Genomic DNA, 26,856 nt, shown 5'->3' with positions numbered 1-26,856 from the left:
CAGTGAAGATGATGATCAAACATATTTCAACCTGCACGCAGCATCGGCTGTGTTAAAAAAGAACTCAGGGCAGATTGCACCTCTTTGAACCGTTTCAGTTCAATCATAAAAACAGCTTCAACGCAACTTCACAATAAAATGAAAGTGTTTGTTGGGTGTAATTTAAGGATAGAAGATAGTCAAATACATCACATATAGAATACAAATAAAAGTTCATGAACATTGTGTCACAGGCCCACATTTAAAGACTGCTTTAGGAATGAAACTCAATGGATTCTCTTTGGTATTTCGACCAAGATGTCTTGATTCTCATTGTCCACTTTGTCATCCTGAGTTAATGAAGAAGGCACAATTTAAACCAAGGATCTCGTTCATTGTTTTAAAAGCCTTACTTCAAAAATGGCATTATTTTTGGACACTGTGCCCATTACATGAAAAAATATTATCGCTAATATTTTGAAAAGCAAGAAGTGCGGTCAGTTCTGCTTCAAGCAACAATTATGAAATACTAAATAAATAACCTACATGACGAAAAATGAAAAAAGATGCATTTTTAAAACACTACAGTGTAGGCTCCATATTCATATTTTTGTTTCTTAAGCCCTTGCAGTTTTTTTTTATTTTTTATTAATTGGACTTCTTTGTTGTCTGTGTCGAGACTATCATAAGGTTTCTTAGTTTCTATCCTCTCTTTAATTAATGCCTTTAATATGTGGATAAAAAATGTGCATTCAGATTCAGTGTATAATCTTATTTAAATTCACTCAGTTGATTCTAGGCACTCTCTTACTCTCCATACTGCATATTAGACTTTAAAATTAAATTGAAGAAAACAAATTGTGACAAACAGTGTGATCTCTTTAAATAAAATACAAAACAATCTCTTTGTCTTGTGCTTACTGTTTCCCTTATGCGATCTTAATTTTGAAACTTGATAGCGGCTTAATAATGCCACTAATTCAACACACTTGTGTGTCTAATTTGGGACAAAACAAAGTGGTACAAATACATCTTTTAAGTTTCCCGTGTTAAAGAAAATCTATAATAACTCTTTCATACTCTTCATATGTCCTTTATGTACATCCGCAGGACTCCACTATCATATCTTCAACGTCTGTTTTGACAATGCTGTGCTGGGAGTCGAAGTACACCATGGAGAGTGGCCGGCGCTCTGTGGCAACACAACATGAAGATGCAGCCGTGTTAATGCCGTTGACTTTCAGCTGGCTGAAGACAGTGGCATGGAATGAGGATGCTATGCCTGGGGAGCCAGCTAGATGCTGGGGGCACTGACCCATGCAGTAGTTCATATGGTAGCCTTCAGGTGCAATGATCCAGTCATGCCAGTGGATATCCTTGAACTTGATGTAGAATTCTCTCTTGCAGCACACACTTACATCGTCACCACAACGCAACGAGCGCTTCCTGAGCGTGTGTTTGGAGCGGTCATCCCGAAGACGCACTTGAGCCACCAGAAAGGGCTGGTTGGCGGCGTCAGCAGAGCCATGAAGGGAGCAAAGGTTCTTCCCGTTCTCATCGCAACTGATGTCCAGCCGCAGTCGGTGCTGGCCCCCATCCAGGAAGGCCTGCAGGGTGCGGGTGATGGGGAAAGTGTGCCAGTTACTCTCCTGGACCTCCAGCATCTTTTCCATCACCAGGGTACGGTTAGAGCTGGACCTCCCACCTTCTGCAGAGAGAAAAACCCGGGCAGAGAGGCGAGAGTCTCGATAACGGTCCTCAGAGGAGCGGACGTAGACCCACAGAGAAGACTGGAGCACCTGGATACTGTGGCCACGTTCCTGCAGAAACTGGAAGGTAAGACTGAGGCTGGCTGCATCGCCGCTCTTTGTCTCATCTATGGATCAATGACATTTTAAGAACAACACAGACTTTTAATATCACTTGTGTTACAGAAACACAAGGGACATAATGTAAAACCATACTTATAAAATCAAGTTGCAGATTCTTGTAAAAAAAGAAAAGAAAAGGACAACCAACCTATTCCACCCATTTTAAGTATTTTACCATATAAATATGTTATGGATGACTCTACCCACAAAAAGCCATACAGAAAGTATCTAAAAGGTGATGAGTAAGCGTGTACATGCCATGAAACAGTACAACAACATTAAGTTGTTAATACACAAAGAATCCTTAACCTGTTTTGTGTCCATTTTACGCACAGGCATGCGTAAAGTGCACACCATGCGTTCATGAGGTGCTTTGGGGCTATGCAGCTAAAACAGATTAACAATGTATAATGTTAATACCAAACTTACTTAAATCAGCAAAGCTCACTATTTCATAGCCTTGATCTTTGATGGGTAGACGGTTCTCTAGTTCAAGAGTACCATCGTGTCTGACGCGCCCCGAGTGCAGTTTGCGCAGCGCAGTGAGGAGCGCTGCCCGGGGAATCGTCTGAGTGATGTTTGGTCTCTCTTTCAGGTGCAGCTTTTCCAAAAGTTGATGCTTGGCGAATTCTATCATCAGCCTTTCCTCTGCGCTTTTCTCCATCGCCGGAAAGCCACAGGACGCGCAGCCCGGGGAGCCACTGACCCAGAGACCCTTCAACAGCAAGGGTGCCAAAAACAGAAACGCGGGGAATAAAAAAGACTGCGTCATCCTTGACTCTGAAGTCAATAAATGCATTTATATGCCACACGTGCGGGGGTGGGAAAAAGCAAATAAAAATCTTCAAATCGTCTTTCCTGAGTTCTTCTTTGGAAGTCACAAGTTTCTCAAACTTTGTCAGAGGTCCTATTTCACAGCTGGACACCGTGAAGACGGGAGTTGAGCGAAAGGAATGATGTTTCACCCTCCCGATGGAGTAGATATCTGGGGTAATCCACTAAAACTGGTGACACGTTGAAAGGACGCACCAATGAGCGCATCGAGGCGCCGAGGAAAATACTGGCAACGCATCAGTGTGTACTGCTCCCACACACACACACACACACACACACACACACACACACACACACACAACACGTACACAACACGCGCCACACAGGCTATCACCTGCAGTGGCACACGCAATCAGTGAAACTTCTGTCAATGACACACACTGGCAGGACCTCACTCCAAAGTTGACGTTCAGTGCCCTTTAACCTAGTTACAGAGTAAGCGAGCCACACATACACTAAACAATTGTAGTTCACGTGCAAAGTACTCAAGGCTACGAGGCGGAGGACTGCAGCGCGGTATTTAAAGCACGTCCCGTCATGTTCACTTCAAAGTGGCATAATAATGTACTGTACAAGGATGCCTCGTGTGTGTGTGTGTGTGTGTGTGTGTGTGTGTGTGTGTGTGTGTGTGAGAGAGAGAGAGAGAGAGAGAGAGAGAGTGAAAGAGAGAGAGAGAGGAGAAGAAAAATAAAGCTAATTACTCTCTATGTCATAGAATTGTCCGTACAAGTTGAGTCTGTTTGGGTTCTCACGGGAGTCAATGTTGTGCATATAATATAAAATCCGAAATAGAACAGTTCATCAAAGTTGCACAGCTTTGATCGTCATCTTTAAGCCTCACTGCAAATTTTCTCAAATTGCATTGATATGACATATATGGTTTACAGTAAACAAGTCTCATTTGTACCAAGAATAATATACATAAGTGTTCTGTTGTGTGTGAGGAATCAGGGTGCCGAAAAAGCTGACATATTTCAAGTGGAACATGTTTAATGTAGTAGCATTTATTTAGCAAGTTATGTGTACCATTTCAGACATTTGGTATACGAGCCCGACAGCTATGTGTGCACCAAGGGGAAACAATGTTACATTTTAAAGCCTTATACAAGTGTATACTTATGTAAACATGTGTTGAAAAGTGCCCTATGTGTTGTCCTAAAATAGGACATATTTTGAATGTGTGGTGCAATTGTACTTATAGTGCATATAGGTTATATTTTTGTCTTGGAATATGAGGTTGTTGAGCGACAAGGTCTTAGTACTTGTCTGCCGACATGTGGGGGATTTTTAGAACTACAACAAACTTTACTTTTATTTTGGTTTCTTTGAAAATGTGTAAAGTACAAAATTAGGCTCACCTATCAAGGTAAATTAATGGAAAATTTCACTCAACAGTACTCCAATCATAAAGGTTAAACATATGAATACAACTCATAATCATTAAATGTTAGACTGATACTGTTTATACAACGTGCACGTAATGTTGACTTATTCGACCATGGTATGTGGGAGATAGTTTGGAGAAAAATGTACTTTCCTAAAATGCGTCAGTGGTTCAAAGGTGTCAATACACCTTTATTGCTTATCAATGAAAGAGACACAAATGCACCTTCATAATACACGTGTAATACAAAAGTAAAACAAACAACAGACAGTCTCTATGTTTCGAGTCCAGTAACGTTAAATAATAGGTAAACAACTGTATTGTATCCTGTACGTCTCCCTTCAAATGTTCAGTACGCCGCTGACGTAAACTGTCGGTGAGGGGTAAAAAAAAAAAAAAAGTGACGCTGACACACACATACAAGCCGGAGCCGAGAAGGGGGAATAGCGTTTTGTTTCTTTTTTCTTTAATTTGTGTCCTTTTATTCTTTGGCGTTTTGTTGTTACTCGGCCGTGTTCCCGTAACCGACTCGACTGCCTTGCTCCTCGGTGCTTGCTATCTCCCGTTCACGCCGCTCGCGCACCCCTCACGCGGCGCTATTTTGACAGTTGGGGTCGCAGCGAACCGACTCAAGCTAGCGGCTCCATTATATTAGCATTGGTAAGTCATTCGGGAAAGCTAGCCAACCGTATCGGCTAGTTAGCGCCTCGTATGTTGGAGACTTGACAGTACAAGTACGGGTTTATAACAAGGTTCGCGTTGCCATAAACGCGTGCCACGTTGTCGGTTAACTGGTTGTAATGTAGACGCTAAGTTGTGTTAACGTAGGGCTGCTAGCGTACAGTGAAAAGAAAGGGCTAGCTGTCGGGCTAGCATTAGCTAGTTGCTGTAGGTGGCTAATTATACTCTCCGGAGGAAGCGAGCTAATGCCGTGAGCTAGCTATTGTTAGCGTGTGGGGCAAGCTAATATGTTCAGTCAACTTGCACAGCCACGGCTCTGACCACACTGCCATCTGTTCTCTACAGACATAACTTGAAGGATTCTCCACACGGACTCGCAACATACGGCCAGCAGAAACGGTGAGCTGAACCTTTTAGGGTGACTTGAGATCACTTGTAACGCTCCATGTTTTTTTTTCTTGGATATATACCGTGACGTTAAAGCACCATCTTTAAAGTCCGTGTTCTCCATGCCTGACACGAGCCATGTTAACGTTTTAGTCTTCTTATCGTAGGGAGACGGTACACCGAAACTCTGTGTGAATGTGTGACTGAAGTTAATGGGATTTTAGTGATTTGTTCATTATCTGGTTGAGTTAGAATGAAGTGATCATAACTAGTTTTAATCACGCTTGAAGCCTACCTTAGCCGGTGACAACAAGGTGTTATTAATGCCATTACACCGTGGCGTCTAACATGTTTATGTCCAATGATGGTTCATAAACGACAGCAAACCAGGTGCGGATGTAATGACAAATTAATTTGAAATAATACACCTATAGTTTATATGAATGATGTAGTCTTAGTGGGATATGTGGCTGTATTGTGAGATGATTTAAGAAATCATTCTAACAGTGAGACGACACTACTGGTCTTCATTGCACTATGGCATTGTGTGGGATGTGTTTCTAAACTTTCTTTGTCATCTTGCAAACTAAGGTAGTAGTATGTCCGAAAAAGGTTTGTCAAGGAAACCATGAGAAATGGCCATTGATCTTTATGTCTTGGCTTTAGCTATACATTTTGCTACTCAAGTTGAAAATAGATGGCAAGATGGTTTGTCAAACTAGGTGGGATCACAGCACAGACTGTCAGAGCTGTGATTCAAACATCTGCTCTGGGAAAACAGCATGTGTGACTAAAAACATACATATTTATTACAATCGCCATTGGCTAGTCATGTGATGCAGATAACTGCCAAGAGGCAGGCAAAGACTGCCAATATAGTCACCTTTGATGTTGAGATTGTTTTGAACATTTGTCTATTTTGTCAGAGACTCCTCTGAGAAAGATTAAAGACAAAGGTTAAGAAATTACCCCTCCTGAAGAATGTGTAATGTTAATGTCATTGAGAAAAGGCTTATCCATAGTCAGATCGGATGAAGGTGAGTCATTGAATCAACAGTCTGCTGTTGCTAAGGCCAGCAATGAGAAAGATGGCGTATCCTGCCTCCCTCTCAACAGGTTTCCCCTACCCTGCAACTTGGAACACCTTATGTTGATTTACTTATCAAATAGGTAAATTATAGAAAATTAAATGTTTTGGTGTAAGAATTGATGAAAAGATTTCACAAGTGTGCTTATTCATTTTTTTTGTTTTTTGCAGGGCACATAGTGATACACAATTATGTATTCATACACCAGTAGTACATGTGAGTTTGTGTTGGATGCAACCTGCTTGTTTTTACTGTATTTACTTCCTACAATTAAATATGTATTCAAGCCAAGATGGTTGACGCAAAAGTGTTTTTTAATACTCTAATTTATGGGGTAATTTGATTGAAATAGGCAGTTAATATCTGATAAGGCATGATCTCTGGTAAAATGTGTCAGCGCGATATCCATATCTTCTTCTGTCTCCTTCTGAATCTCTGTTTGCAGCAGCATAAGCAGAAGGAGGCTTTTTCTAGAGAGATTTGAAGAGCTATTTATAGATCTCTGCCAGAGCACCAAGCGTGGTGCTGTTGCTGCTGCTGCTGCTGCTGCTATATCTCTCTTTTCTTAACCACTCCTGCTTCTGTTTCTCTGTCTCTATCCATCTTCATTTGTTCCCTCTTCTTTTCCTGTTGTCTTTGTTTTATGAGCTCACTTTCTTTTTATGTCTTCCTCAGTCATTGTTTCTCAATCCTCGGTTTCCATATCTTTCCTTCATTGCTTGCTCTGATGTAAATTATTGATCAGGGCAGAAGGGAGGCCACTGGTTGCATGGCCATAAGCATGGCTTCAGACTGGCTATATAGCTGCATGGCTGACTTCAATGTAATTGCTGCAAAGCTGGAGTGTTTTCAATTGTTCAAAGGGAAAGAAAACAGAAAATTCATCACATGTTGAAATTCACCACAAGATTGCAAGAGTAGCTTTATTTGTTTGGGCTAAAATAAACCCTTATTCAATTCATGCTTAAACATTAGTCAGTAATAAACTGGTTATGTCCAAACAAAATCTTATTTACTTATGCCCTGTTTTGACTTGTTTTTATGTTTGTTGTGTCAATAATTACAATTTTCCTAGTGTTTACTTATAACTTTATCTTAGTTATATACTTGAGACTGCAACTGTTATATGCTGGAGACTGCAACACTTTGTGATTGTGTTCATGATTGGTTTATCTGTGGTGTCTTTGGCAACTGATCTTTGCTCGTCTCCTCCCCCCTCTTTCCTGCTTTCTAAGCCCTTCGGTGTCTTCTCTTACTATCCCCTGAAAGAGGCTGCCTGTAGGCCCAAATACAGAAGAAGCTGATGGACTTGTTTTGAGGTATTAGGTAGCATTAGTGCACACCATCCTCTTTATCCCAGTCATGTGCTCAATCTGAAACAAACCTTTTCTAGTGGCAGGCTAGCGACACTATTTAATGTGCCAGATGCATTATATGTCAAATGCAGTATGCCAACAATACCAGGGTGTACTACTACATCCAGTCATATTAGTCTACATTGGTTGCACTGGTGCGCCTAACTTTTTCTTTCAGGGGCATCAGCACATGATTTAGGTGCACCCAACATTTTTCACCACATCTTTTGGAGCTACAATGATACATTTTAGGCATTACCTTTTTTCTCTGTTGCCATACACATTGGTAATTTTTGTATTATGTAAATTGTTGTGACGAGGGAACGATGCACTCAGAACAGATCATCTTTTTGGCGATCAGATCATCTCTTTGGCGATCATTGAAACAGAGAAGAAATTATCAGTAAAGTTGTTTCATGGTATTAAATGTAGCCGACAGTGTCACTCTTCTGAAATAATTCCGGCTCCTCTGATCAAGATTAGGCATTTTACCTGACACGGGTCAGACTGGTAGTAGAGCAGTTGCCTCAACCAACGATGTCAGGTTTAATGGGGCACTGCAGTATTTTTCTTGACGAGAAAACAATCAATAGTTAACTTAATTTTGTATTAACGGTATGTTTTAAGTTTTTGATGTTGCTCGAGGAAGTGTACAGTGTATGGTTTCACACAGAAACAAACCTGCTATTTAATGTCAGGCAAACCAGTGCGACCACTATAAAAGTAACGATATATAGCCGTAGCGACTGTTGTCGCTCTTTGGCAGGCAGCAAAATTTGAAATTACAAAGTTTCATGATAGTGGGCGAGATGTACCCAGCATGCAGTTCAGCGGTGTAATAAAAAAAAAAAAACATGACTAAAATGCTAACCCTGACACGTACGTAGCTCCGACCACTGCGCCCTCAGCTGTGAGCTGTGAACATTACATTCGGCTGCCTGCCGAAATGCGACAACAGTCGTTATGGCTATGCACTACCGGTATGACGGTATATGAAAAATTCACACCTACATTCCCCTGGATCCTTAGTCCCTCCATGTTAAGCTTCCTAACACCCTATGTACCAACGTACAAACAGCTGCTGGCCAGTTGTGAGCGAGTTGGCCAGCGAACTGCGGTGGCGGTCCTTTTCGGGGTCAATAAATTAATGTGTTTACTCGAAAAAAAATACCGTGATATACCGTGAAACCACCAGGATCTTACAAAATACCGTGATATGAATTTTTGGCCATACCGCCCAGCCCAATGAGTTAAATATCGAGAGCCACGACATTGCTTACAAATATGCTTTTTCGGTCTAGACCTACCGTGATATCTTCTACCGCACTGGTTATCCACATATCAACACATTTATAGCAGACTAGAGTCGTGATTTTCCATCCAACAGTAAACGGTTTTACTTGCCTTTTTGAGTTTTGATGTATGCCTTAACTGCAGTCAGAGTTTTGAGTGTAGCCCTCCTTCTAATCTGCAGCTTATGTTGGCTCTTTAATATTTTACTGCTCCCTCCTATTATGTTTCAAACTGGTGCGGCAACAAAATATTGTAAAAAATTGGCTATATTTTAATATCAGCTGAGGCAGAGGAGCTTGCAGTTGCGACTGTAATTATTTAAGGCCATGGCAAGCTGTTTCTGATTCACTAGGGGTGCAACAGAATCCGAAAACGTTCGGATTGTATCAAGGTTTTGAGTCATTGATTGGCATTGACAAGGTTCCAGACAAACTCCAGCCATTCTGAAGTCAGTGTAAACTGTCAGAATGTCTAAGTGTTATCCTTTTACTTAGTGCTATTAATAATGCAATATACATTGCTTTGTTGCCAGTGTTAGGAAATTAAGTCACAATTCCCTCTTTAATATCTATTTTATGTTGCTGTGAAAACATCTCCTTCAAACAACTGTATACATTTAAGTTTCTCGCCAAAAACTATTTTTTCATCATAATGTAACTCAATGCAACCTACGTACCTTTACTGTAAGCTTCCATGCTGCTAACGTTACTAGCTCTCCTGCCAATTTCAACATGGATTTGTTATAAAAAGCATTATTGACAGTCACATATTTCTACTGAATATAGGCCGATAATGATCGTCAGTTTAACTTTATTTCACACTATGATGGTTAAACAGTGTAATTAACCCACGGCTCACTTGTGTGCAAACCGGAGGTGGGGGATCTGAACGGATCACGCATCAGCTACCTTACCTAGAGTTCCCTTCTGATGTTTTCTTTGATGCTGAACTTTTGACTGCCTTTCTTCCATTGCATCTTGAGCTGCAGTTTGCAGTGAGGGAGCTGCAGAGAGAAGATACAAATGTGTTGTCCTGTGGGATTAAGGTTCTTTCCAAGCTAATAAGGTGGTTTCATTATTTTCCCTTTCCATATTTCCTTCAAAGCCCCTGATTTTTCCTATTTTTATTTTTGGACCTTGCAGCAGTGCTCTGTTTCACCAGCAGCTGTCAGTACTTTGAAAACATTCAGTTTACAAGTCCAGGCACAGGCTACAGATAACGATTTCATATACTCCCATGAAATGGAGATTGATGAATGGTGACTAGTTTGCTTTTGGATGTAGGCGTGTATCCTTTTTTTGCCAAAAATACCAAATCTTAAATTGGACTTGTGAAAGACTAAATGTATTTTCTGTAACACCTCATATAAGCATCTTGCCATTGTATCAAGTGAAATACTGGCTGATCCCAGCAGCCCTTGAAACAGCTGGACATATTGCCATCCCTGGTTTGGCTGTCTCTGCAATTATATTGTCACACAGAGGCAGAGAGCAAACAAGATATGTAAGAGAGAGAGAGAGAGAGAGAAAATCCACACGAAAGGGAGGGTTGGAGGAGAAGGGAGCGGTGCAAACTGTGCGCATGATAGCAAAAGAGCAGTAGGGAACGAGAGACCCAGCCAGCAAGCAAGGCTTTCTGTTTTCTTGTGGTGTGTGTGCTTCATTCAGAAAAATAGAGGAGGCAGTGAAAAAAGAGCTGTCTGTCCATTTTCATGAAACTCATTTACAAAACAGCTGATGGTACCGACAGGAGGGAAGAGAGCCAGCGTGAGGACAAAGAAAGTAGAATGAGCTGAAGCGAGTGATAGAGGTAAACACCCCTGAAAATGAGCTATTTACATGCTGCAGGAAATGGAATTCATTCATCTGTGCTACTTAGCGAGATAAAACTAATGTCAGCGTTGTCTTGGTCCAGAGCTGCTTTTGCTGCTGCTGCTTCTCAGGCGATTATGTGCTTTTATCTGTGAGACACCTGATCCGACTTGGCTTGCGATCCACAGAGCTGAACTCTAAATACAGTAAGCGTGTGTGTGTGTGTGTGTGTGTGTGTGTGTGTGTGTGTGTGTGTGTGTGTGTGTGTGTGTGTGTGTGTGTGTGTGCGTGTGTGTGTTTAATAATTTGGAGTTGCTGTGATGTGCCTTTCACAACTATGAGATTTGGTTTAACGTGTAGCCATGGCTAATGTTATAATTGCCTCTTATTTCGGCACTTTTTCATTGTTTGTCTTGGTGAAGTTCCTGCAGCAATTGTATTTAATGATAGCTTAGTAACAATGCAAACATCATATAATAGGGCTTGCTCGAAGATGGTTTAATCTACTTTGTATACCATACGAGCATGTTTAAGTGCAGAACATTTTCTGTGTTTCTGTATGTACAGTTTACGTTTTTATTGGCTGAAAGATGTTAGTGGTCAGTTTATGTTAGTGTGTCTGTACAGATGTAGAACACATGTTTGGTGAGGCAAATGCTGATGTAATGAGGAATTCCCTTCTACTGTATCCCTGTGTGGGAGGATGGTGGAGGTGGCCTGGTGGGGGTGGAGAGTCACCGAGAAGTAGGCGTCACTCTGCAACTCTGTCATACTGAGGAGGGAAGGAGGGGTGCAGTTAAAAAGGAAAACCTATGGGCTTACATAAGGCTGCATGTGGGAAGTTATGAGACTTATCCTCCATGATCCTCTTAGAGAGAGAGAGAGAGAGAGAGAGAGAGAGAGAGAGAGAGAGAGAGAGAGAGAGAGAGAGAGAGAGAGAGAGAGAGAGAGAGAGAGAGAGAGAGAGAGAGAGAGAGAGAGAGAGAGAGAGAGAGAGAGAGAGAGAGAGAGAGAGAGAGAGAGAGAGAGAGAGCGCGCTAGCTCATGGTCTCAGCACTGTTTCAGGTTTAGAAGACCTGGCTTTTCCGTTCTGATGATTGTAGCCTAAATTGAAATTGTCTGTGCACATGCCCATCACCTGTGTTGTTTGTTTGATGTGACTTAGGAGTTCTGTTCCCCAGGTAGCTGATGCTCCTGCAGCCTCACTCCTGCATACTAATTGGAAATGCGTGGGAAAAAGACTTGAGTATGAAAGAGAGGAAGCGTGAGAGGGAGGGATGAACAAAATCAATAGCAATCCCTGGAGTATCTGCTGCTGTAATTGCCTATACGTCAGTAGGTTCACACTTTCTCATAAGGAGCTTTTATGAAAAAAAATATATAATACAAAATCCTCTCAATTTTGTTTTTTATTAACAAACGGAAGAAGAAATGGTAAAATAATAAATAAATAAAAAATCCATACTTTATTTGAGTGGCCATCCCCTTTTCCATTCTCATAACCCATTTTCGCCATTTTATACAATGTTTTTCTTCCTGAGCTTCTGCTATCAAGTTTTGTTTTATTTTTTGTGTGCGTCATTGAAAACACATGGAAAATGCATTTGAAATGTTCTGGAAAGTCTTGCCTTGTCCTGAAAACTTGACCTGAGAATGAACTACAGATTATCTATCGGAGTTCCCTAAAACCAATAACAATGCCATCTGAAAGGGCTAGCCTAAGTTATGTACAGGATCACATTGGTGTGCTGGTAGTTCAAATGTGTTTTAAACATTTGAATAATGTTAAATTGGTCAGCATGTTAGATTCATTTGCTAAAGTTGAAGCGCACGCTTGCTTGTTTTGTCTGTAAAGGTTTAAGGTTTGTGTTTCAACTCTGGCTAGGGGCAATGGTTTCAAATATGTGTTGGGCATTGTTGAGAAAGTTGGATAATAATGAATGTGAAGCCGGGAACACAGCAATACATGGATGCCCAACTGTATGAGTCAAACCATACTGTACAGAATTTGGATGTAGTCTCTGCAACGTCACCCGTAGGTTTCTAAAGAGACGTTTTGAAGCTCAAAGTGAGTGTCTCTTGCTATTGTTTTCTTGGCAGTGATAACATAGCCTAACTCTCGGGTATTCCAAAAATGGACAGATGTGGAGCTGAGGTGAACCCAGGTGACGCAGTAGAGCAGACAGCTAGCGGCTGCCACTCAAGCCCTTATAATATTTAAATAGGTGAGTTAAACAGATGTCATGAAAAGGAACATTAGATAGCTATAGAGACTCAACCTTTTTTGTGCCAGGCTGTAAACATGTTTATTTCTGCTTTAAAGTCAGATTTCTTAATAACATAGGTGTCTTTGAGGATTGCCTCGCGAGAGAGGAGAGCCAGCTTCAAATGGCCATTTGAGGTACTGCAGTTCATAACACTCACACGTTTGCTTCATTTCTCAGCACAAGGGGTTGCCGCTTGCTAAACACTGGCTAAACACTGGCTTACTATACTTTTGTACTTGGCTAGCATTGTCTCCTCAAACGCAGAGCTGCATTGTTAAGGTAAGAGAGACCATGACATGACATGATTAGCTTTTGTAGCAGTGGCTCACAATGGGTGTGCTTGACGTGGTTAAAGACTCCTTTTTGACTTATATTAATATTAATGGGGTTAAAGTATGGTGTGATAAACTAATGAAAGTATTAATTTTGTTTATACCATTAGTTTTCTTTCCTCAGGTTAGGAAGTCTATTGCAATGCAAATGGACTTCCTAGCAGATGTTGCATATAAATAGCAAACTAACCGTAGCTTTCAGGAATGTGTGTCTAATAAACCCCTAAGTACACTCTTTTTAAAATTAAATCAAGAGGAAACCACTAACTTGTCTGCTTTCGGGCCAACATGAAGAGCAAATGACAGTGACGTAAATTAGGCCACCCCAATCTTGTATCAGCGTAATACTCCAATAAGACTAGCAAAGAGACATGTCCACTAGTTGAATTTCAAGAGCGATAGACTGAGGGAGCAACTGAGAGAAATAAATGTCAGCAAAAGGTTGTACCTAACCAGAACAAATTGTAGGAGTGGTTGTTTGTGACGTAATTAGAATGCTGTGATGATAGATGGAGAGGTTGACGGACAGAGAGAGCAAGAAAAACAGGAAGAAGGTGCAGACAGGTACATTTCTATCCTTAGGCAGGCAGAGTCATTGGGAGTGGTTGACTGTTACAGGTAAACAGATGGTATAGCGCAGCGAGGCACTGACCTGCCACTGCTGTCAGGTCAGCTACGTGATCTAGTGATTGGCTGCAGTGTGCAGTTTTTCTAACACTATTTCCTAATCTGTACTAAGTTGCCAGTATCATACACAATAACTATTTCACAGATGGAATGGGTCATTAGAGAGCAAAGCATTTCATTAATTTAATAATAGCAACAGATTTCAAATACAGAGTCAAGACTTTCTTATTTTAACATGCATAGTGTACGTTGTAGGGAGCATTTTCATCAGCCAAAGCTGAATACTCATCGTAAAGGAAAGAGTTCACAAAAGAGAACACAATCAAACCTCTCTCATAAGAGTGTGTTGTTGGCTCTTTTTGTTCCGAATAAAAATTAGGTTTGGTGACTAGATAAGTGTCTGCACGGCTGTATTCAAATATAGTCGAGCTCACACGTCTGTCAAATTGTCTGTACAGTATGCATGTCATTTTGTGTCCACAGCTCCTACGGCAGGCTTGTCATCATCCCCCTATTTTTCTATTTTAGCACAGCGTCATGGTCGGGACATTGGAGTCGCCCAATGTCTGGTGTGATGGTAATGCAAAAACGTAATGTTTTATCCGTCTGTGCTGACTTACTCTCATGGTTGCCACTGTACCTGCTTTTAATGCCCTCTGTGATGGAGACCTCTTGTTTGCTGTGTGTTTGTTTTGCAGACCCTGACTTGCGGGTCTTTGACTTATGGGATTTAATTGGTTACATACCTGCAAATGAGTCGCTTTTCGTCAACATATTCCATTTTATAATGTGTATCTAAACCTGAGGTAAACTTTTGTTTTTTTAGTAAACATTGATGGATCGACGAAGCTTTCCCTACTATGAGCAGCTTTTTTGAGCACTGGCCTAAAAAAGGTCTGTCCTACTTAAAAATGCATCATATGTTTATGAGCTGATTAATATTTAGTTTTAAGAATCTCAATCGGCAAAGTACCCTAACAAAAAACTAATATTGTTAAATGTATGCAGTAAAGTTAAAAGTAGAATATTTCCCTCTTCGATGTAGTGGAGTAGAAGTATATTTAAGTTTATTAATTGTTTTGGTTTTCTTGAAATCAAAAGCTCATTACTCTTTTGGCACTTATTTTAAAGGTGTACTTGCTTTATAATGCTATTATACTATAATTATATCAATGCCATGAAAGTATTAAAATATGGTTTATCGCAATTAGTTCTGGAACAATATGTTGTCCACCAAATATTAGTAATTCCTGTAGGCCTTGTTCTTTTCTAGCTCCAAAAGGCTTCCTTTGTGTAAACTCACTAAATGTTCTACCCCGCTTAGTATTGTATCTTGTCACCTTTTTTCACTACTCTAGAGTTTGCAGGTCTGTGGCTAGGTGTCTGAGGAACAAATGTTAGAGAATAAACACTGAAAAGCATTCGAAGGGGGATGCTGGATGGTAGACTGAGCTAAATGGCTGGCATGTTGCCTTCCAGCTGGCCACTCTCAAGTGCACAAGCGACATTGTAAGAGACCACACTCTCTGCTGGTCCAACATCGACAGCCTGACTGTTCGACTGGCTGGATGCCTGACTTCCGGGTTAGGCGGGCTTGCAGCACTCGATTCTCCATCACTGTTTTGGCATGGCAGCCCAGCCAGCCAGCTGTCATTTAGTGTGACTGTGGCAAATGAAGGTGTTTGTGCAGATCATAGAGGACATTGGTTACTATCAGGACACATCCAGCTGTTAGATTATTTATCATTTACTCAGGTTAATGTGAAGAGAAACTTGTTCAAGTCCCACTCAGTCTCTTAGGGGACTTTCAGACCAAAACTAAGACGACATATTAGCAACCAGTGAAGAAGTGACTTCAGTTTGAGTAAAACAATCAGTCCAAAGACTGATTGGATGCCCAAACACTACACAGCGGTTTTTGACACTCTAATCCATCTGGAATATATTTAATTGTCCTATACCATGGAAATTAGCTAATGCATGACAACAAATTATTTTGTGGCAAAAATTAAGCCAGATGCAAAATTTTCACTTGAAACCTTGCGCTTTGAGTTTGCGAGTAAAATTCAACATAATCACAATTATGGTCACTGTTATTGGTGTGCTTGGCAGTGGTATGAAATTATCCATTTATCTATTGTGTTCCTAAAAGGAAACGACCTATAGCTGAATATTTTAAAAAGCAAAATGAGGAAAGAGAGGAAAAAACTTGTGGGAGGGAGAGACAATGAGAGGTTCCAACGCCACTGATGCTGAAAGTGCAAACAAATTGGTTATGTAATATTGTATCAAGAAATGTAAAACTGATGCCGTTTAAACAAAGTAATTTCCTTGTGTAGTTTCCACTCAGGGATCCATAGAACAATCTCTCATTCGAAGAGAAGGTGCACTACATTTTAATTGGGCACTAGCTTTGCATTAGCATTGAAAATAGTCTGTTAATGTACATTTAATCAGATTAGATGGTGAGAAATAAGACTGATTGCCACATGTGATGGAATTTATTTCAACATCAACAGAGTTACTGTACTTAAAAATAATCAGAACATGTCAGGAGAGATAGGGTAATTATCATAGGTTGCATTGAAACCCTTAGTTTTCTATGCAAGACCTAGATACTGCATCAGTCTGTTCCTGTCTGTTTAGATTTCTGCTATACCAGCATCCGTATGAGTTTCCAAATGTTATGAATTGATCTAATTTGATCAGGACAGGGATGATAAAGGGCAAGACGTTATCCAAATTGTTCCTTATATTCCCCGGTTCTCTTTTGCAGATGCTACCAACTTTTGTCATCTTCACACAGCTGTTTCCAAAATGCTTTGTTTTGCAAGACGCGGTGCAAGTCAATAACGCCTCCATTAGTGGTAGCGGTTAGCGCCGCCATAAGCAGGACAGTACAAGGGAGAGACCCCGCTGTTGGCAGAAGAGCAGGTCACTATGATTATTCTGACCACTATGCGTGGGAATGAATTACAATATAATAAGTGTCTGACAATGTTTTAAGGTTGTTTCGCTACAGTTTATTTTGTATTTGCAATTGTGACAGATTGTTCTTGTGTTGATGCTTGTGGGGCATGTTTGTGTGTGTTGCTGTGACGTTACCATCGGTGCTGCTGTGTTCCAACATGAGACTATCGTATATAACTAATCCCATGAGCATCCGCACCCGGATAGGCAGCAAAGTGAAATTTTGTTGCGCTTTATTCGTGGGATGTTGGGATGTGATGTGTTCAATCACAGGGAGTACGAAGTTTGCTGTAACAACTTGTGTGCAGTGTTTAAAGGATCAGACGTACTGCTTTTACATTTTCCAGAAGCTCCAGTTACTTCTCTTATCTTACGCCAGACTCCTTTAGCTCCTTTCTGTGCTCATTCATGAACTCAGGATAATGGCAAATTATCTGTTCACGTTGAACCTGGTATTCTGTGGTGTCTTTTACATTTTAATTTGTGTGATGTTGAAACATAAAACACAGAATGACAAGACTCGCCATATTTGCAATGGAGCGTAAAGCAGATGGATATCTCTGGGTGTCCATCGAAGAGCACATATGAGACTGGGAGTCGAGTGATCACAAAATGCTTTGAGGAGGAGCAGAAACTGCTGCTGCTCCACTCCGCTCTCGAGCTGGATAGGGCAGCAAATAATAGATATTGAGTGAGAGAGAGCCAGTAACAGTTGGGGGAAAACCGTAAGAGAGATAAAGACCAGAGAAAGGGGTCTAAGGAAGTTGTACAGTACCCAAAGCCTTACAATGGTGTGACCTGGAGGAAGCTGCCTAACGGGGTGATAATCTATTCATCATAAACTATATGGCTATAGACCACCAGCTAAATAGAGAGAAAGGGATAGCTTGAGAAATTGTCGACGAGGGACAGCGGCAATAAAGTTGTGTGGTGGCCCTCCCTCAAGGCGCTGCCAGGCCAGGGCTTTCCCCAGTGATAGCTTCACCATGGTGAATACCTGCTCATATGGAAAATTATGTTAGAGTTCTACAGCAGGTAGTGTAAAGATTTGGTAAAACTCTATTTTAATCTTTCTACCGCTTTTTGGTGGTACAGAACCTGTTTTATTTGTAATGATTGAAATTTTTTATTATTAATCTATCTTTGTTATGATGCTGCTCCTACACATGCCAGGCAGAGCATCTCTCTTCGTGTGCTGTATTGCAAATGGAAACCACGCCCAACTAGTTCTAACTGGTACTCTGTCAGTAAACGGATTTGCTATTGCCTATACAAGGATAAAAATACTAAGATTTCTACATTTCACCTATTGCTTTCTTCTTGTAGACACAAGTTATCAGTGCTCTTATGGGGTGTTGATGCATTGAAAGGATTGAAACTATTATTTTGATCAATTTACATTTTTTCATCATGGCAACCAACAACGCTAACTAAATGCCAAAAAAGTGCAAACTAATATGGATAAAATTAATATTGCAAATGATTACAAGCAGTCAAAGTCACATGTGCAGCAGTATTTGTCTTTCAAGCTACGGTCAACCAAATATATTTGGGCAGTACTTGAGCATGTATCACTGCTTCTGGGATACTTCACCTCTCAGCATGGACTGCTTTCTTAGCATTTTCAGCTGTTAAGCTACAGTCTATTATTATTATTATTATTATTATTATTATTATTATTATACCTCAAACGTTAAGACTGGTGTCCTGTGGTTTACCACATAAGCCTGTAAAGCTAACTGAGCTGAGTAAAGCTGGGTCGGTTGGATGCTCTCTGATGCATGCAGACTTCATCTTGCGAAATATATATGAAGTTTCTATTTGCTGCGGCCTACTTCCTTCTTTTGGAGGTCTGTTCTTGTGTCTGTGAGCTCAGTCTGTTTAGTTCAAGGTTCAGTTCCACCAGACCTGGTAGTTAGTCACCACTCTCTTCAGGACAGAGTAGAACAGAACTGTCTGCAGTCAGCGTGTGAGGGGAGTCATCGCCATTCGATACATTTTAAATAACTGCGAATGACGATCACTATGTAAGCCCCATTAAGTCTGTGTGTACATCTGCAAGCCTTGTTTGTATGTGTGTATGTTTTTTTTGAGCTGTGTTATTCATGCTATCAAGCTGTGCTATTCATGCTATACAGCTGTGTTATTCATGCTATAAGTATCCCACGGGGCTGCTGTGTGTTTTGTATGTGCCTGTGTGCTGTTTTATTTGTGTTTACCCAGTGATAAATACACCGGGCCTTGTAATTGGGGAAAGGAGAAGGTTCGTGAGAGGGAAAGGGAGAGAAAAATATGGGGGTGTTGAGGGATATGGCTGCTTTTCTCTTGGTGACAGAGCCTGTTGCCATGGAGCTGGTCCTCCCATTGGTGGAGGTCTGGTCCAATCACTTAACAGCACAGATTGTTTCATCATTGAGAAGTTTTTCCTCTCTCACTAGCCACCCCTTGCTCCTCCATCTTTCCTCTCTCTCTTCCATTCTCTTCGACTGCTCCCTCCTCTTTCTCCCAGTAAAAGAAGCTGATGAATTACATAAGGTTTATAATGAGCGCGGAAGCTGCCACCCAATTTCATTTTGACAGTTATTCGTTTTACATTAGCAGCTCAAGTTGAGCAGAATCTTTCACAAATCTCTTCACTATACTTGAGAGGACAAGATTGCCCCACAATCCCAAATTACATTATCTATGTATTAATTGGAGAGATGAGGAACTATTTTAAATCCTATATCTTGCTGGCCATGAAGTTTAAAGACTAATACAAAGGTCTGCGCATCTTTTGGACGGGCATACCTATTTATTAGCACCTGATGGTTCAGTATTTAGGATAAAAAAACGTATTCACTTTCCTGCCCATCCGTTTCATCATTCACTGTTATTTGATAGCAAATTATGCTGCTTCTTTTACAATATCCCATAGTGCACCAACATTGGATAACAGGACGTTAAGTTGGGAGATAGTGTATGTGTCCCAGATATTCATTTCTTCTTCCACACAGTTGACATTTTCAATCTCTTAAATTACTTTCACAGTCTTAAATAGTTTATGAAACAGATGTTGTGCTTACCCAGACTTATTCTGTTGGTTTATCGTTATTAATGCGCTGTTATATCCTGCCCCAACATCCTGTTGTAACAGGAAATGGACCAATGAAATAATAACGAGCATATCTAGATGTTAGTTGCAAACTCTCAACTGATCTTTAGATCCCCTGGGGCTAGATGAAGGTGTACGTGAGATAACAAAATAAATATATTTAAAATTAGCATCCATTCAAAAATCTTATCTTATTTAATACATATTCTATAAAATATAAGTGTAAGTTCAGAAACTGAATTGTTTATATTCTATATATATCAGACACTGATGGAACAGTGCTGTGTATTCCATCTTTTTTTCAACCAAAATTGTTTTGTGCTGGTTGGGGGGTTAGCTGGTTACCTATTTCACAGGGGGTACATCACTGAAAAAAGGTTGAGAAACACTGCTTTAGATCATAGATTAAAGAACGGGGGCATTCTGAAATTAATGTTTTTTCTTATTTCACATTTTCCTTTGTCATTTTCTATATGAATCAGTGTGATTGCAGTTATAGTTGTAATTTACTTCTTTAATTTTGGCCCATGTGGAATGCCATATTTATCTCCTTCACCCACGTACCAGAACTTTACTTTTCTTTGTCATTAAAGCATGCAAGATCAGGATTCCTCTCTCTCCACTGGTAATCGTTCATTATGCAGAAGGGAGATTGTCGTTCTCTTGGCCAACACCGCTTTCTTTCCATCTGTATGTATCCCCACATGCAACAGAGAACTATACATAGGTTTTAACTAGTGAGAGCAACAGAGAGAGGGAGACTCTGAGACAGCCACAGAAAGGTAGGTAGGTAACAAGGGAGGGAGGGGAGGGAAGGAGGGAGAGAATGAGTCATAGCTCGTCCCACAGGACTGAGTGGGTTGGCTGAGTGGAGGAGGATGGCGTCAGCAGTAGGCCTGACAATTTAAGAAGACACATTAAAAGAGGAAGAAAGAGAGAGAGACAGAGACAGAGAGCTAACACTTAAAAGTGGGTGGATGGAGAGTGATATTGATGGGAGGGGTTGACATGGAGGGGGCGGAAGGCAGAAAGGAGTATCCTCATAGCACTGGTAGAGAAACAAGAGAAGAGTTGGCAGGAAGAAGGACAGAGAGAGACGTAGATGGAAAAAGATGAATCATGTCCCCTCATTTGTGTTTTGTGTAATGTTTCTCTGCTTCCTCCATATCTTTGTTGCTGTTGTCGGCAAGTTTCACGGATCTGTTTTTCTAATCCATACCAACACCCTTATCACATTTTATGTAGCTCATTACAGATATTATATGTACAGTATTTTGGACTGTATGTGTGTTGCATATGTGTACCTGATAGTGATGCAAATGTCCATATTTGTATTGTGAGAAGCACAGACTATTTTGGTTTGAATTTACCTGGACCATTCCTCTATGGTCCATAGTGCTCTGCCAACCCCTTCATTTCCTCCCTGTATGAGATTGTGCAGCCGGCGCAAAGGGGAATCCTCTCTGACACAAACACCGGTACGCACACACTTTGAGCGCTGCTGATGTATAATATGGGCAGGCACTGAGCTTGCACAAACTGGGAAGCATGAACACACACACACACACACACACACACACACACACACACACACACACACACACACACACACGGTGTGTGTGTCCACTCTGTGAAGACATAACCTTGCTGCCTTTTGTAAAATAAGTTCTCTCTGACGTCAAATGGGTGAGGCGCGAGGCTGAATACAGAGGCGCTGAATTGGGTCGAACTGCCTGTGTATGTCTCTCCCACTGCTGTTGTCTGTGGGTTTGTACGCGCTTGCTCACTCTTGTTTGCAGCAATCTGCGCCTCCATTCACCTTCATCTTTCATTCAGCCTCTGCAGAGAAAATGGAGAGGCATGTGTGCTATGTTATGTTTCTCCATTCTGAAATTCCAAATATATTAGACTATCCTAAATAACTGCTACTAATAACAGCTCGCAATCATTACCCACACAAAGTTTCAGGAATAGACGGCATTTTCTGTTCACTTGCTCTCTGGCTATCATTACTGAGAAAGAATCAGAGTAGGACTGTAGATTCATACTGTCTCTGTTATTATTCTGTAGAATATTTTTTTTTTTTTTTGTAGTCTTCCCTTACATTTTGCTAGTTAAAATGGAAGGATGATTAATCAAGAAAATGAGAATAGAAACCCAATCATAAGTTCCATGAGTCCACATTTTTACTGTGGATGTTCAATTAAACGAAACAAAAACCAAGGGTATTGCTGTTATTTTTGTAAAATATATATATATATATATATATATATATATATATATATATATATATATATATATATATATATATAATCTCACTGCTTTTGAAACTCATTTATTAGTGATGTTATGCAAATGCTGACTTTTGGCTCCATGTACATGATGTCTGCCTGTTAACCAGATATTAGTTATCTGATAAGTCAGTTAAAAGACTTTGTATAGACAATCTCTCCGCTCTTACCAGCTACCATGCAGTACAATTCCTCTCATTTCTCTGGCTTTCCCTGCTGCTAACTATTGCTGAGACCCTGACCCAGCTTGACCTGGAGCAGCTAAATTTGACAGTGAGCTCATACCTGCACAGAATAGTTTGTCTCTCTAGTCTGCTGTCTGAGATGGTGATATACGAATGTTAACATAAACTCACAATAACCAGAAATATAAGCGGCGCTCCCTGTCTTTTTCAGTCATTGCCTCACACTGTCTCACGTCATGGGCTGTCTTTAGTGTGGTAACCTGACACAGGGTGCAGGGCAGTGTGTCTCAGCTGGTTGGCTGTCATAAGGAGGGCAATATTAGAAGCCGCAATGTTTGGTAATGCGTGTGAATTGGGTCAGAGTGACCTGCACTGCAGAATAGCTGCCATGTGAGTGACTACTTAATTCAAAAGAAACTTTGCAGATTAACTGTCTCTGTGACACTGCAGTGCGGACAACATTTTCCCTCGTCCTCCTCGTCATCTAACAGATGAGGCAGGTGTGTGGAGCATATATGAAGTTGACGTTGCTGTCCTGAAGTCCGATATTGGTTTGTGGACATTTTGGCCGTCGTCATCTCAGATTCTTTGCAAACAGTCAACGGAAGTGATCTTACTTGGACTGTGGAGGTTTAACGTTGTGGTAGAGACACCATGTATGGTCAATTACAAGATGGCCACCCCCTAAAGAATAGCCTGCTTTACTGTGTATTTTACCCTGAATTGGACCATAATTGACTAAATGAACATCATGCTGTATTGAAGAAGACTTGAAACTAGCGATTAAGACCATAACGTCATGTTTACAATGTTAACTGAGGTAATAATTTGGTGAGAAGTAGCGTTATTTTCTCATAGACTTCCGTACAATCTGACTACTGTGGCATTTTTGCAACCTGAGGAGTACAGAGAATGCAAGTTTAAGGCACTTCCATATTGGCATACTGGAGATTGCCAGCAGTTCTCTGTGGGAATCAGCTGCCCTGCAACATGTCTGCTGCCTCATGTGGTGATGCTGACAGTTTGGCCGAGAGATGCCAACATCAGGCTGACTGACACACTGATTAAACTGGGACAGAATAGGCTGTGCTGCTGCTGGTCGAGGCTTCAATGTGCAGCCTGTATTTGGACACATTGCAGTTACATTTTTAGGCCAGGTTGATAACACAAGAATACATGCGTTTTATTAGTACTAGTTATCATAACTAGGGTTGGGTACCGAGAACATGTCCGGTACCTACCGGACCGAAAAGCAACGCAGATTTCGGTGCTTCCTTCCGGTGCTTCCTTCCGGTGCCGATTTAAATCCTTTTTTTTTACACTACTCTGTAAAGTTACACGGTATATAAATACTAAAAAGGTAGCGTGGTGCCCGCACGCTAAAAACGATTATTAAAATAGCGCGGATCAGAGCGCACTCGCTGCTCTGCTCTGTCTGCCTGCATGCAGAGCGGGGCTCGAGGGGGCGGGGCTTCCAGCGCTCACACACACACACACACAATGCGCGCACACAGAGATTGCTGGAGGCACGAGCTTTTGAACGTCCGTCCTCAGCTTGATGGAACAAATCTCTCCAGTTGATATTAATGATGACGTGTAGTCCAGTAAAGCAGCAGTTTTAGTTTTTTAGTTTTAAATATATATTTCTATAGTTTGAAGTTAAAAGGTTTGAATCTGTAGTTTGAAGCGTGTTTTGTATGTACTTATTTATTTATATCTATAGTATACTTTAAACAGTTAATAAATTCAATTCATTCATTCAATTTGAAGAAAAAAAATTGCCTTGGCAATAAAAAAAGTATCGGTTCAGGCACCGTTTAGGCACCGGTATCGTTTTAAAAGTATCGTTTTAGCACCGGTATCGGAAAAAACCCAAGCGATACCCATCCCTAATCATAACAGTGGTAGGGTAAAGAATGCGACAATACTATAGTAACATGGGCATACTACTACTGTAGCATGTTTATGTTGAATAACGGCAGGTAAAAGGCAGCTGGACTCATTGTAGGGCTGAGCGGGATGGCCAAAAATTCATATCACGGTATTTTGTAAGATTCTGGCGGTTTCACGGTATATCACGGTATTTTTGTTTCGGTCTGAGCTACTTACGTGTCAGGGTTAGAACTTTAGTCATGGTTGTACATTTATAAAATTATACCGCCGAACTGCATGCTGGGGTACAGCTCGTCCTGTGAAACTCCTGTGCGACGGAGTTTCATGATAAGTGGGCGAGCTGTACCCAGCATGCAGTTCGGCTTACAGCACAGCCCTAACTCATTGCTTTACTGATCATCTTTATTGGCTTTATTTTACTTATACTACTTGAGATCACGTTACCTGGAGATCTGAGATCCCACATTGTTATTTGGACCACAGTTAAAGATTTCCAGCAGCAATGGCATATGGTCGCTCACATTTTCTTTCCATCCTGTCCTATTCTCTCATTAGCCCTCTCAGTCCGTGTACACTACAATCCACATATTTTTTTGTAATATCAATCTTCTTCCTGCTCTTCTCACTGGTACTCGGCCAACACAAATGGCAGTAGTTGAGAATGACGTTGCCGTTTCCTTAGCAACACTGGGCTGGTGTGTGTGTGTGTGTGTGTGTGTGTGTGTGTGTGTGTGTGTGTGTGTGTGTGTGTGTGTGTGTGTGTGTGTGTGTGTGTGTGTGTGTGTGTGTGTGTGTGTGTGTGTGTGTGTGTGTGTGTGTGTGTGTGTGTGTGTGTGTGTGTGTGTGTGGAAGCAAAGGGGTGGGGGGTGTTGACGAGAGCGCTGAGGAAACATAAGAGAGGCATGGGTGGAGGAGGAGAGAAGAGAGATCAGGTAAAGCTGGTTTATTCAGCACCCCATTTCTGGCTCTGATTCACAATTCGTCGTGCAGCCCCTCCCTGCTTTTGCTATGCTATGCTATTGGTCCGCTCAGCCTCGAGATTGACACTTGAGATGGATGAATATCTAGTCCAAAACCGTTCATTTTTGTTGGTGCAAGAATACACTGTATGCGTGTGTGAGCGAGCAAAAGGAGGATATTATTTCGAAGAGACTGTGTCAAACATTTTTATCTGTCTCCAGTAGATAGTGTGGCTGTATGCTATGCTGCTTTGTGGCAGGCTTATATAAGCAGAGTGGGGTTGGGGAATGTGGGTGTCCTGGTCAGTGATGTGGTGTAATGCTGCTGATGCTGCTGCTGATGACGTCTTTGCTGTTGCAGTGCCTGGGTCTCCCCACATTGGGAATCCCTGCCTAGTTTGTTCACTCATCTCATCTATCCCGCAGCGCAGCCCAGCAGCAGGGACATGCATGAATGGCACTCATCCATGCTGCATGCATGTTATCTGGCAAACGTGCTTCTAATGCTTCAATTTGTGTTTGCTCGTGCTTCATCTCACTATGTATGCATATGGGATTTCATGCATACTTGTCATATTCCTTTCAACAGGCATGCAGAATTGATGCTGCTGTGTGACCCTGTGATACCAGAAGATATAAGTGTGTAGGACAGATGGATAGTTATTATCTCTGTCTGTGTTTGTGCATTGGAGTAAGACATCAGAGATACTGCTTTATAGTCATGTTTTTCCATGCTGGAAAAATGGGTTTAATTATGTAAATTAGACGAGTTAAGTGAGGGCAATAAAGAATACTAATCATGATAAGGATAGGATTATTGCAGCAATAATAATCTTTTTGTTCATGAAGATTAAGGAGGCTTGATTCTAAATGCGTTTTGTGATTGTTGGAAGTTTAGTTAAGATGGGTTTTCTGCGAGAAGATGTTTTGAGGGTTTAAATGGGAAAAGTCAAGGTGTTTATATGTTGTATGTTCAACTAAATCTGGTGCGACAAATTCCGACTACCACCGTGTTTCAGTCATGCATTGCATTCTTTGTGTGGTAGTATGAATAGCACTAGCTAGCAGAGAACAGTATAATGGCCAATGTAGTAGTGTGTGTTGACTCACTGTTGGAGGGAAGCGAGAGTAAGAACGTGCAGCTAGTACTGGTGTATCAATTGATGAGCATTGAAACCGTTCCAAATATTCAGAACCGAATGTTTCAAAAAATCTATTATCTATATTTTTTACAACACTATTGTATTATAAACTGCCATTATGACAGTTTACTTAATTAGTTCAGTGATTCTTTGTGGATTGGTTGAGGTTTTGCTGCTAGTTAAAGATTTTTGGGAAAACCTTTTTTTTTTTTCTTTCTCAGAAAATGCACATTTTCCATTCATAAAGAGTGTTGCCCACGCTATAGAAATCTGCAGCACTGTGTGCCAGTAGGCTGTGAGCTCTCAGCTGCTTTGTCCCCCTCCCTTCTAGAATCAGCAGCAGCAGCGATGAGTCACTCAGTGTGTGAAACATGACGTCATTCGTGTCTTCCTTTTCTGTTCTTGGTGTCTAG

General features: G+C 41.0%; 1 protein-coding gene across 1 annotated transcript; it reads right to left on the bottom strand.

Moving 5' to 3' along the window:
* Positions 1–1,073: 1,073 nt before the first annotated feature.
* LOC306736159 (inhibin beta B chain) lies at positions 1,074–2,664 on the bottom strand (the record flags this gene model as incomplete). Its single annotated transcript, XM_079217763.1, has 2 exons — positions 2,280–2,664; positions 1,074–1,855 (listed from the first exon to the last, which is right to left on the bottom strand). The coding sequence occupies exons 1-2, from the start codon at positions 2,647–2,649 to the stop codon at positions 1,074–1,076; spliced, it is 1,152 nt and encodes a 383-aa protein (XP_079073889.1). The 5' UTR covers positions 2,650–2,664.
* Positions 2,665–26,856: the final 24,192 nt, after the last annotated feature.

Source organism: Taurulus bubalis, assembly GCF_910589615.1.
Source record: "Taurulus bubalis genome assembly, chromosome: 5".
Taxonomy (NCBI): Eukaryota; Metazoa; Chordata; class Actinopteri; order Perciformes; family Cottidae; genus Taurulus; species Taurulus bubalis.
Note: the sequence above shows the minus strand (reverse complement) of the source record. Positions and strands in the feature narration are given on the sequence as shown.